The sequence below is a fragment of the Perognathus longimembris genome, chromosome 19 (assembly GCF_023159225.1).
Source record: "Perognathus longimembris pacificus isolate PPM17 chromosome 19, ASM2315922v1, whole genome shotgun sequence".
Classification (NCBI taxonomy): domain Eukaryota; kingdom Metazoa; phylum Chordata; class Mammalia; order Rodentia; family Heteromyidae; genus Perognathus; species Perognathus longimembris.
In genome coordinates, this window is record NC_063179.1 from 23,639,165 (window position 1) to 23,652,605 (window position 13,441).

Here is a 13,441-nt window from a genome sequence, read left to right on the forward strand (position 1 = left end):
TCACTGTGGGCTTGGAACTGTGTTTGTATCCTGATTCAGAGACTTTGGCATCTACTATAGAACCAGTGGCCAGATATTCCACCAGGGAGAAGGAATAACTGAAAAGTTTATGATGCACATGATCTGTGGAGTAAGGGTGAGAAGAAAAGGGAGAGAGAAAGTGAATGAGAGGGAAGAGAGAGGAAAGAAGGAGAGAGGGTAGGAGAGTCAGAGACTGAGAGACAGAGAGAGAGAGGGGAATGGGGAGAAAAAGAAGAGGGAGAGAGAAGAGAGAGAAAAGGAGAAAAAGAGAAGAGGAAGGGAGGGCTGGGAATATGGCCTAGTGGCAAGAGTGCTTGTCTCATATACATGAAGCCCTGGGTTCAATTCCTCAGGACAACATATATAGAAAATGGCCAAGAGTGCTTGTCTCATATACATGAAGCCCTGGGTTCGATTCCTCAGGACAACATATATAGAAAATAGCCAGAAGTGGCGCTGTGGCTCAAGTGGCAGAGTGCTAGCTGTGAGCAAAAAAAGAAGCCAGGGACAGTGCTCAGGCCCTGAGTTCAAGGACCAGGTCTGGGCCTCACCCCCACCCCAATAAAAAAGAGAAGAGGAAGGGAGAGAGTAGGGAAGATGAGAGAGAGAACAGAGAGGGAGAGAGAAGGGACGGATCATGAATAGGAAGAGAAGGGTGAGGGAGAAAGAAAGAGGAAGGGAAAAGGAGGGAGAGTGAGGTAAGGAGAGTGAGAGAATGGGAAGGAGAGGAAGAGAGAGGAGAAAGAGAGAAAACTAAAGAGTCTTGGATACAAAGGGATGGCCAAGGAGACATAAAAGATAACTTCAGATTTGACACAATTTTGCATCATCTCAAATACCAAGGAAAAACTCACCTCTATCCTAGGGTCCCCACTCATCCTGGCTTTTCTAGGACCCTCTTGATTTAACATCTCTATCCCATCAGACTCCCCTCTCCCCTCCCTAAGTTGTGGGAAGCCAGAAATGATTGATGGGTTCCCCCATCTATGCTGTTCCTAGTGGGGAGGAGGGCGAGCCCAGAACGCTGCATAGGGCCTGTGGAAGTAACTAAAGTGCCTACCCTTTGCCCCTTCATCACCTGGAGACATTTTTAACAACTGCTAGATGCTGGTCTTACCTAAAATGATGAAACAGCTGGAAGCTTCCACTTCGTTTTCCTTTATTGGAGGCTCTGGAACTCGGCAGATCTGAAGAAGGGGGAAAAACAAAATCAGGAGGCAGATATTAAAAACAGAGAATGGTTTGTTTGTTTTTTAAATCAAACACTCTGATTTGAATGCCTGATCTTCTTACCTGGTGTTGTAAATGGATAAAGATGGATTTTCTCAGGTTCCTGGGAATGCCAATGTCATAAAAGGCTGCTGCCGTTAAAATCTGTTTTAGACTCTAAAATGGAAGGAAATACTGGCAGGTTAGGTGGAGGCTACCATTAAAGCAGTAGCACAGGACATGAAAGCAGATAATTACCTCTTGTGAGAACAAACCCACAATCTTTTCTGCCCTTACAAGTTTTCTTCAGTGATTCTGGCTTCCTCTATTCAGTGCCCAAACAGCTTGGAATAGCAATATTCCACCCCTTTCTGGAGTTCCCATCGCAGGCTGAGACAGCCTCTCTCTGCTCTCTATGTCCCAAGAGGTATTTAAATGGAGTCACCCCAACAGCTATTTAAGTTCCATAGGTTCTTTGAGCTTAAGTATCTGCAGAAGCATTGGGATGGATTTTTCTTCCCTTCTTGGGAAGCCACAGCGCTCACCTGTGTGACATAGAAATCAGTCTCTGCGTCTTTGTACTGTTGCAGGAGCCATGGCACCTGGTTCAGGGCGTATTCATGGAAGTCTTCTCTATGCAATAACAGGCTTACTGTTGGACCATGGGCCTTAATTATAGCCAAAGTCTGTAGAAGCAGCAAACAGATACCATTACTAATGTTTTATTGTGTTTAATAAACATTTCTTTGTGTACCAGTTATTTTAGGATCCTTCCTATCCACTGCCACCCCCCCCCCAAAAAAAAGTTTACTTCCTGCTTTCATGGAAGAAGAGCTTCTGTAGAAACCTTAAACAATGTTTAGGCTTCAGTGCCAGTGGCTCATGCCTGTATCCTAGCTACTCAGGAGGCTGATATCTGGAGGATCATGATTTGAGGCCAGGTTGGGTATGAGAGTCCATGAGAATCCAAATAGAAAAATCAACAATAAAGATCTAGGCTGGCTCAAGTGATGGAGTGCTAGCTGAATGAAAGCGAGGCCCTGCATTTCCTATTCCTTTAAAAAGAAAAAAACCTGTCCAAATTCTGGGAAACAACTAAATATCTTCATTATGTGGCCAAGAACATCATTCTAGTTTCATGCATGTTTGCTTCCTATCTCGTTTCTTCACACCTCTTCCCCTCCACTCTCTCAAGCATGCTGATATTCCATTCCAAGTCTATTCTGTGAGCTGGAGTCCCTTTTTAGGAAACACTTGCTTTGTGGTGTGCAAGGCTCAGACTGCAAGGCTCAGATGCAATGCTGTGGAATTTTCAGAGCTCACCGGGGAGTAAGTGCTCTCCTTGCTCCCCACCCACTTTGTGACCTTCTTCCCCAATCATCTGACCCTCCCTATGGGGTAGCAATCCAATGGATGTACTGGATTTTGTTTTGGAGAAAAAAGTTCTATAGGATATTCTACAAAGTTTCACATTTTCTAAAGATCTCACCATCCCTGAATGTTAAAAAAAAATCTTTTTAAAAGCTTAAAGTGTACAAGAGAAACAACTAAAAATGGAACTTTGTGTCAAACTTTTTATAGCAATTAAGAGGATGTAATTTAGCTTACTTTTAAAAGATTATAACAGTTGAGCTAAAGATTGGATTATGTATGCGAATGCTCTTTGTAATCCATTTCCTATGAGACACTTCACTATTTTGACACAGCCTAGTACATATTTTCTCTGCTAATTTTATTTAATTGGGGTAATCATAGACATCAGAAATTCTGTGCCTGTTGCTTTTCCTACTTGGTGACTTGCCTACTTGCCCCAAATATGGGTTATGATTTATAAGACATGTGACAGTGAACATTCAATTTTACCCATTTGTTCTCTCTACACATAGAACTATCAGTCTCCCAAGTGAGGAGTTTGGGTTTCTTAAGTCTTTGCTATCTGATATGGTATGGCAGAGTTAATAAATATTAGATGAAAGAATGAATAAATATTGACTTAAGATGAAGGAGAAAATGAAACGATTTGATACTTTTCTAAAAGAAGCTCAGCCAACAGTGACAAAACAAAACAAAACAAAAAACCTGCTTATTATCATGTCACACAAAAACATCAAAAGATCCCATGCTTGCTAAGGATTTAACTACTTCAGAGTGTTAGGAACATGCCTTAATAGCTTAAAGTATAGAAAAGAAACCCAACCTGAGAAGGTAGTTAAATGCTAAGCCTTTTATACATCACAGAGGAGAGACAGAAACATTGCAATTTAATTCTAGACTAAAGAGAATGCAACTAGCTTGGAAGGAGATTCCGCTTGAGGCCCCCTGAGGCCCCACTCACGTGCTCGGGTGAGGCCAGGGGGGCCCATTTCTCCATTATGTACCGAAACAGCATGAAGATCTTGTCGGAGAGGCGGTTAGCGTCCAACTTGGGATAGGGGAAATCTCTCCAGTGGTTGACATACTTGTAAATGGCTTTGCTGAACTTCTCAAGGGCTGCATTAAAAAACAAAAACCAACCACAGACTGAGAAAAATTTAATGATGTGATGAACTGTAAAATATTTGAGCACTCTATGATTAGCAAATGTGTTTCTTTTGTAGGTTTTTTTCTATTTGTAAAATAAACATGCCAACATAACTAAACATGTTTAGTAAAATGTAAGTTAAAAGCCATTATGAGATACTACTGCACACCATTCAGAATTGATAATACTTTATACAGTTATTGCCAAGTACTGATAGGACTAAGATATAACATCTCTTATTGCCATTGGGATGGCTATGAAATATCTTGGAAAACTCTTCGGCATTCTTTTTTTGGCCAGTCCTGGGCCTTGGACTCAGGGCCTGAGCACTGTCCCTGGCTTCTTTTTTTTTGCTCAAGGCTAGCACTCTGCCACTTGAGCCACAGCGCTGCTTCTGGCCGTTTTCTGTATATGTGGTGCTGGGGAATCGAACCTAGGGCCTCATGTATCCGAGGCAGGCACTCTTGCCACTAGGCTATATCCCCAGCCCTCTTCGGCATTCTTTATCACACTGAATATACATTCCATATTACCTAAAATGTCAAGTCTATACAAATATTAAATATACACACATATCGTCACCAAAATATTTGTACTAAATTTTCATTTTTTCTCCCTTTCTTTCCTTTTTCTCTTAATTTTATCCTCAATAATAGTTTAAATATTTGCCATTTAGTAGAGTGGAAAAATTGTAATGAGTGTAAACAAGTAATAGAATACACAAAGGAAAATGGACTATATCTGTGGAGGACAACAGTAAGGAAAGAGATGAAAATTACTGGTGGTAGAACCTGGGGTTTAGATGTAAACATGAGGGTTCTTATCACTGGAATATCTCAGTTCTAGACCTGAATGGTGTCTGCTCATGAATAGGTCCACTTTCTAATGATTCCTTACCCTGTTTACATCTAATTTGCATTCTTCTCTGTTTTTTTTTTAATGAAATAAAAGAATAATTTTTGGCCTAAAAAAAAACAACAGTTGGACAACTGGTTGACATATGTTTTCATCAAATATATCAGTGAATAATAGTTTTTCTTTGTCCTCCTGTTATCCATTTTAATAGAGGATAAAGAAAATTCATGGTTAATTCCTTTGAGAATACTTCTTGTGTGAAGAATACTCTGGAAAAGACCCTCAGTATAGTAGCTGGCACTAGCCACTTATCAGCTCATTTACATTCCTCCCAGAATTCCTCCTCTAGCTATATTTTTTTATAATTTGATATGTGTGTAGACTCTAAACAACACTAAAGAAGCAATGTCATCTTCTCAATCCGTGGTATTCAGAACAATACATCTACTATCTGCTGGTTGGAAAAGGATGGCTAGATGATGGATAGATAGGTGGATAGATGAATGGGTAAATGGATGGGTTGGTATTAAACTATATAATGCTTCTTTAGAGGCAGTCAGGCAAAAAGTTACATTAGGACCAAAGGGTATTTAGCAAACTTCTATGGTTCAAATATGAACTTTCACCCATGGGCTCATATACTGAATACTTAGTCCCCAATTGGTGGCACTATATTGGCAGAGGATGGAAACTTTAGTAGGCGGGGCCTTTCTGGAAGAAGTGAGTTACTGGGGTTGTGATTGTGGAGCAAAGGAAGAAAACAACCTATTCAGTTTGTTAGTTTGTGGTCTGAGGAGGAAAGGACAGAGATACTCACCAATACAGAAAGTTTGTTTCATCTGTTCATCCTCAGCTAGCCTGAGCATGGTTTGCATGGTGAGCAGGGTCATCATCATGAAGGGAATGCTCTGGGACACTGCAGGAAGGGGGAGGAGAGGAGGAGGCATATAATCATCGCTCATGTGGGAGAAGCATTTCCAGACTTCTCCTAGCATCTATAACAAGCATGGAAGGTCTACGCAGGGGAGGTGTGTGAAGTTCAGGGGAAGGTGTTCTCCTTTATCCCCTTTGCCCCCACACTAATTCCAGGCTGCAACCAAAGAGGTACAGGTTTGAAAGGAGGCACTAGTAAGACAACCTGTATCTGTAGTTTTGTGACAATTGCTTATTCAGAGACATAGGAGCTTCTGTGTTTCTCATCCAGCCTCACCTGCATTCCCATGTCCTATCAATACAATGTTTTCAATGATATTTTTAAAAATAAAGCCATGTAGAATGAAATGGCAGGAAAGCTTTAACTCCTACAAATGATCAGCAGCTTGCAGAATATGTGTAAAGAGAAAGGTGCTTCTGTAAATACAAAGCTTGATGGAGAGGAAGGTCAGGAAGGGAAAGACTCAGGCTAAATTCAGTGCGGGCTCATCACAGCAGGGTCATAAACAGCTAGCCCCTGCCTTCTATCAACATTCTTTACTACAATGAAAGGTAGAGACACTCTTCTTTGGGTGATTTGCTCTCAACTGGCTTTCAGACAATTAATCAGGAATGGTAGTTTCCTAGACAAATATGGAGAGTATTCCCTTTATACCATAGCTGGTTGCCAGTTCAGCCAGGGCAAGCACAACAAATTCATTTGGTAGCTCTAGAATCCGGAAGTTACTTTGTACTTCGTACATCACAGAGTTGAAATCATGTGCAGCCAGAGACACCAATACCTCACCAGCTAGCATTCTGATTTCTCTGAGGATCTGAGGAGGAGATGAAACACACAGGGAGAGAAGAGTGAGTGCACAGAGGGGGAAATAAGCGACAGACATTTGAAAGTTTGCCTAGATTTAGAATAGAAGGAGAGCAAGCTATTACAGATACATGGCAAGAGACTTACAGGTATTAGTGGCAGGAGAAAAAGAGGGTTTGGAAAACAATTTAAATAGGGTTATTATAAATTTATGGTGGTCAACAAATGTATTCCCTCCCTCCTTCCCTCCCTCCCTCCCTCCCTCCCTCCCCCTCCCTCCCCCCCTCCCTCCCTCCCTCCCTCCCTCCCTCCCTCCCTCCCTCCCTCCCTCCCTCCCTCCCTCCCTCCCTCCCTCCCTCCCTCCCTCCCTCCCTCCCTCCCTTCCTTCCTTCCTTCCTTCCTTCCTTCCTGAGACAGGGTATCAACACACAGCCAGACTGGCCGTCAACTCCTAGTCTTCCTGCTTTAGCCTCCCAAATGCTAGAATTATAGCTATGTCCATCTCATTTGATATATTCTTGCTAACTGATCCAATAAAATAAGCATAATATTTATGATTAAATGACACCATTTACTATGGTTGACAGGAAATTGGTAATAGGAAAAAGAAGTGGTTCACAAATTGAGAGTGCTGACTTTTGTATTATCCTGGTCAAATTATCTTCAGTACTGTAAATATTGGGAGGGACTTCTGCTTTTGTTGATAATGAGCTAAATACTGTGTTGGTTAATGTTCCTGCCAAGAACAGAAAAGATTAGGACTATATTCTAAGGAAATATACTCCTAAAAGTATGGACTAGGTTGTGGTACACAGTGTAATGAATTACTGAGTTGATATCTGGGAAAGACTTGACAATCCAACACAAGCAGGAAGATAAAGAGGCAAGAAATCCTATGGGAACCAAGAAATCTGAATTCTAGATATTTGCTCTGTATATAGTGGTGTTACCTTTGGAAAAAAATCTAAGGCTAATATTCCTCATCTAAAAGGAAGTTAGATAATATTACTTGAAAATCATTCTAACATTTGCCTCAGTTTCCATAGCAGTGGAGAAGCAAACAATGGTCTCTGCAACTGTATCCAAGTGGCCTTGAAGAATGGATAAAAAGTCATTTATGGTTCCACAAGCCATGTAGAACAGCTTTTGTGCATCACACAGATAGATGTAGCTGACTCACTTAATGACTCTGTTGCTGTCCCTGGTTCTGACTAACCCCACCATCAAGCACCAAACTTACGTTGTCATCTCTCATGTCCTTAGAAGTATAATAAATCAATCGTTGGACAATTGCATCATCCAAGATATCAGCATTCTGAACGACAGAAGTAAGATGACTGTAAATGTCTTCCTGTGAACACAGAAGAGTATACAAAGGTATTTGGGCTGTAAAAATAAAGGAGTCGGGTGAAGTACTACCACTAAACTAAGCAATATGCTTTTACCATATAGTGGATTTTATGTAGCTTATTTCAGACTTTCTGAACATAACAGGCATCTTTAGGAGTTAAGGACTGATAGGCCCAGAGTAAAACTAATTTTAGAATATATATGGACATATATTAATTTTAAGATATATTTATTTATTTATTTGCCCATCCTGGGGCTTGAACCCAATGCTGGGTGTTGTCCCTGAGCTTTTCTGCTCAAGAGTAGTGTTGTAGCACCTAAGGCACAGCTCTACTTCTGGCTTTTTGGTAGCCAACTGGAGATAAGTGTCTCATGGACTTTCCTGCCCAAGCTGGCTTTGAACCACAGTCATCAGGCCTCAGTCTCTTGAATAGCTAGGATTATAGCCATAAGCCATAAGCTATTAGGAACTATTTTATCTTACTCACTTAAAAATATCTATATATTTTTGTTATTGTAAAGGTGATGTACAGAAGGGTTACAGTTACATAAGTCAGGTAATGAATACATTTCTTTTTGGACAGTGTCACCCCTTCCCTCCCTCTATCTCAGTTATCCCTTCATCCCCACCCACAAATTGCATAGTTCATTTTCAACATAGTGTCTAGTGAGATCTCTCTGTATTTTAATGACATGATCTAATGGAAGGCAGGGACAAGCTACTTGACATTATCAGTCTGTTGGCAATCACTGTTGTAGACTCAGGGGAACAGAATTCTCAGCTCCCTAACTGCTGCTCTTACTACAGAAGGAGTGAGCCTAGAAATATCAGCATACTACAATTCCAAAAAGGTTGCTATACTGTGAGATGGGTTTTTTTTTTGGGGGGGGGCCTAGTCCTGGGGCTTGGACTCAGGACCGGAGCACTGTCCCTGGCTTCTTTTTGCTCAAGGCTAGCACTCTACCTCTTGAGGTACAGAGTCACTTCTGGCCTTTTCTGTTTATGTGGTGCTGAGGAATCAAACCCAGGGCTTCATGAATGCTAGAAAAGCACTCTACCACTAAGCCACATTCCCAGTGGCCCTTCCCTCCCACCTTTTTTTTTAACACGTTGGTTGTGGGGCTCTTCAGCTCAAAGCTAGTGCTCTACCACTTGAGCCACAGCACCACTTCCGGTTTTCTGGTGGTTAATTGGAGATAAGTCTCATAGACTTTCTTGCCCCGGCTGGCTTTGAATTGCGATCCTCAGATCTCAGCCTACAGAGTAGCTAGAAATGACAGGCATGAGCTCCCCTCCCCACCTTGTGAAAATGGATTATAAGAGAGAGTTATGCAGGCCCTTGTTTCATTCATGCCTGTGCTGAGACAGATGGCTTGACCCCATCCCCATGCGTGGCTCCTCTAAATCTCTTAGGTGACTATGTTGTTTTCTAGTATTTTGGACTCTTTAACAGCCTGAAGCCTGAATCTCCATGTACCACCTGTGCCTAAGATAGGAAATAACTTTTCTTGGCACTGTTCTTCAGGGATGACTCCTGGAAACTTTGAGAATAAATAGGTACAGTTCTTTGTTTTCTTTTCAGTGTTTTCAGAGACTGCCTAATCACCTGTATGTCTACCTCTTGCCTCATGTATTTTCTTTGCTCATGCAACCTTTATTCATGGGGTCTTTACCCTGTTCCTAGAACTGAGCCAGGTCCTTTATCTGGAACATCTCCTTAGTGATCACAGTAACACTTTGTTAAATGCCACACGTAGACTCATTTGATAAAGGAGGAAGTTGCGTCACAGAGAGATCAACTCTGGTAGATACTTAGTGGTCATGGTTCAGAATCTTAGCCAGCCCCTTGACCTCACTGTTGTGCTGTCTGTTTCCGCTTCTTAAGTTGTCCTACCATAAAAGCACCCTGGAAGCGTTTGCACAATGCACACATTCTTTGGTCTCTTTCTTAGAAATTCTCCTTGAGTACTTATGAGGTTACAAAGTGATTTTCCAAGTGCCTCCAAATATTTGGAAAATGGAGCTGTATTGAAAAATTAGTGCCTATTAAGAGATTTATATATTGGTTGTCAACTATGCCTGTATGTTAGGATCATGTCTGTAAGTTAGAAATATCTAGTTTTGATTGTTTCAATCAAAACCTGTAGTGCTGGGCTGGGAATATGGCCTAGTGGCAAGAGTGCTTGCCTTGTATACATGAAGCCCTGGGTTTGATTCCCCAGCACCACATATGTAGAAAATGGCCAGAAGTGGCACTGTGGCTCAAGTGGCAGAGTGCTAGCCTTGAGCAAAAAGAAGTCAGGGACAGTGCTCAGGCCATGAGTCCAAGGCCCAGGACTGGCAAAAACAAAACAAAACAAAACAAAACAAAACAAAAAAAACAGAAAAACAAAACAAAACAAACAAAAAACCTGTAGTGCTGGGGCCTGGTTGTTAGCATCCCCGCCCCCTCCCCCAACTCTCTAAGATATTTTAATATGCAAGGTTGAGAATTGCTGAATTAAGAGATAGAGCCATTATCCTTCTCAGTGAGGAAACAATGAATATTCATTAGAAGCATTTAGGTATTTAGGTGGAGTTAGATGGGCCTGTGTGTGGACAGATTATTGCTATTCTTTTTTTTTTGGCAAGTCCTGGGGCTTGGACTCAGGGCCTGAGCACTGTCCCTGGCTTCTTCTTGCTCAAGGCTAGCACTCTGCCACTTGAGCCATAGCGCCACTTCTGGCCATTTTCTGTGTATGTGGTTCTGGGGAATTGAACCCAGGGCCTCATGTATACGAGGCAAGCACTCTTGCCACTAGGCCATATCCCCAGCGCCCCCCCCTTTTTTTTGCCAGTCCTGGGGCTTGAACTCAGGGCCTGAGCACTATCCCTGGTTTTCTTCTGCTCAAGGCTAGCACTCTATCACTTAAGCCACAGCGCCACTGCCGGCGATTTCTGTTTATTTGGTTCTGAGGAATTGAACTCAAGGCTTCATGCATGCTAGACAAGCACTCTACTGCTATGCCACATTCCCAGACCAGAGTACTGCTGTTCTTATTTGGGAAATTCATGCAACTTCTGCTTTGTTTTTCTCAGTTGTCAAATGGAAACAGAAGATGTGAAGGATAAAGTTGTGAGGGATGGATATCACATAATACATGCCTGTGTGGAAAACAACTAGCACACCACTTCCTACATAATGTTCAGTCAGAGGCAGTTTTTATGATTTGGCCCTTGAGCACTGAAAGGTCTTTGATTTTCAGAGGAATTTTGTAGTTGGGAAATAGCACAGATAAATAGGAGAGACCTTTCAGGAGTTTTGCAAGGAGCCCTTAAATAATAAAAGAGGACCTCCTAACTCAAATATTTAAGCCTAACATCTTCATCTTTTACTACTACCTGTAGAAGATTATGAATGCTGAATCATCTGGAAGCTTTTGGAAGTAGATATCATGATTACTGAAGTGCTAATAACATTGCTTCACCTATACAGTGATTCCCATTACAAGTGAATTTTATGAAAGTTTAACACCACACAAGAAACCCAAGAAAAACAAAGAATATTGCAACAATGGAACTAGAAAAGGTGAACAGTAAAGATAGCTTTCCCTATTTGCAATTTGCCTTACCTTGTTATTATTATCTTCCTTGTTCAGCATCCCAAGAGTGAGGTTAATATCTCCAAATAGCTCTATAAAACACAAAAAAAACTAAAATGTACCGATATGCCCTCTTGTTAATTATGCATAGTCAAGACATTTCATTTACTCCCTGCTCCCACTCTTCATCCTTTCTTGTTTGCTAGTTTTTTGACAGTAGAAATTGTGTGCTATTCACATTTCATATCTCTGATACACTTGAAACTAACAGATGCTTAGTAATTGTTTCAAAACCTAAGATGCTAGGTTCCTAGTTATCTCTCCAGTCAAGTGTGCATCATCTTTTTGATCTTCTCAAGCCAGGACTGGTTCTAAGGACCAATGAATAAATCCCTTACTCCTGTCTTGAGTAGTGGTGATATGTATCCTCTATGTGCAGCTCTTCTCCTCCCCCCTCTACTTTTTAGTGCCAGTACTGTAGCTTGCCTTCTGGGCCTCATGTTTGTATTTGTTTGCTGCTGGCTGGTGCCATACTACTTAAACCATGTCTCCTCTTCTGGCTTTTTGCTCGTTACTTGGATTTGCCTAACTTCCACTTTTGAACATCTCTCTTATCTTCCCCTCCACTCAGACCCCCCCTCCTTTCCCCTCTATTTGTGGTTCTGTCTGCCAGGTTGTATTATTCTGGTCCCATGGACATGAAACCTTGCCTTGTCCTGATAAAGACCTCAGTTCTTTGACTTTCACTTTCCAGAAATTTATGTTCCCAAGAAAGTATTCTAGGAAACAACAGTAGTAGCAGCAACAACAAAAATAGGGCCAAATAAAAACAATTTCAGGACAATGGCAGGTAGGACAGAGATACTTTTGGAGATAGAGATGTCTTGTGAATCTGTAACTCAAAGAGATTTGCAGAGGAGAAAGGCAGCCATACTTGAAAACTATGGGGAAGTATTCCGGAAGGATGCTTGTAACATTAAACAAGAAACTGCCTTTTCTTTGATATTTAGGCTTCCCCTATCTCTTCTTCTTCTTCTTCTTTTTTGATTACACATTTTTAAGGCACATAAAGCACAGCCATGCTTATCACTGGTTTTTCACAATCAGCCTGACTTTATTATTTTGAAGTAAAGAGAGAAGTCATGTTTTTCTTTAGTAAAATATTTCACAAATATTTGAGTTACACAAACCTTCCCCTTCCACGATAATACATGACCCCCCCCCCAAAAAAAAAAACCCTGTAATAAGCTTACAATTATGCAGACAGCAGAGTCCTAACTCCTTAAGATCTCATGATATTTACCTGTGGCTTCGTCCATGCTGTAGGTTATGTCCTGGCTGTTTTAGGCTTTTTAAGAGACAGCACCTAAGTACCAGAAATAGTAAGGCTAAAAAAAAAATCAACAAAGCAAGTTGGCAAGTTCTTCATATAAGTTCACATAAGATTCCCTAAATGAATGTCCCTCCTCCAATTGATTGGCCTAGTGATATGGGAGCTTTCAGTGATGGGTTTACTGCTGAGGACGATGATGCTGGATTCTTCTACTATGACATTTTCTGGCTTCTGAGCTCCTGCTGACCAACAAAATGGCTGCATCTCACCGAATATTGTTCCTTTGATGTACTTGAGGAGGAAAGAATTAGAGACCAGGACTCGAACTGTTTTTGTAGATCAGAGGAATTCCTCTCCCCAAATTTGGGTCCATTGATCACAAAATTAGAAATGGTTTCAGGAGTCACTTTACTGGCCTGATGTTGGTAAAGCCTTTAGATGATCTTGTTGATTGTTCTATTTGGTGAAAGTCAGTCACACAAACTGGGCATGCTCAGTGGACCGGAATGCCCATTGAAGGCAGTTGCATAGAATGACCAACTGACACAGTAGTAGCAAAGCAAGCTTTCTCTGCCTCCCTCCCCACTAGTCTTTTACTAACTTGGTCAAGATCTTGGCCTTACCCCCAGGATTAGGCTTTTTCTCCAACTCTATTATCACTATCTTCAAATCATTTTTGTACAACTTTCTTAGCCATAATGCTTTCAATTTTACTATCATAGACTTCAATTAGGTCCTGATAACCCTTTACCCTAAATCTATTTGGTTATAGTCTCATATATGGCAGATGATAGAGAGAGGAGGGGATACAAACCATCTATCGGCTGGAAGT

General features: G+C 41.3%; 1 protein-coding gene across 1 annotated transcript in view; it reads right to left on the reverse strand.

Moving 5' to 3' along the window:
- The window catches only part of Mroh2b (maestro heat like repeat family member 2B), a 63,098-nt gene extending 50,225 nt beyond the window's left edge, over nt 1-12,873 (reverse strand). Inside the window, exons 1-9 of the mRNA XM_048368244.1 lie at nt 12,792-12,873; nt 11,307-11,368; nt 7,585-7,695; nt 6,195-6,354; nt 5,424-5,522; nt 3,566-3,720; nt 1,776-1,916; nt 1,315-1,407; nt 1,139-1,208 (exon numbers count right to left, since the gene is read on the reverse strand). Of these exons, the coding sequence (XP_048224201.1) occupies nt 1,139-1,208; nt 1,315-1,407; nt 1,776-1,916; nt 3,566-3,720; nt 5,424-5,522; nt 6,195-6,354; nt 7,585-7,695; nt 11,307-11,368; nt 12,792-12,873 (973 nt within the window). The remainder of the gene's footprint in view (nt 1-1,138; nt 1,209-1,314; nt 1,408-1,775; nt 1,917-3,565; nt 3,721-5,423; nt 5,523-6,194; nt 6,355-7,584; nt 7,696-11,306; nt 11,369-12,791) is intronic.
- Nucleotides 12,874-13,441: the final 568 nt, after the last annotated feature.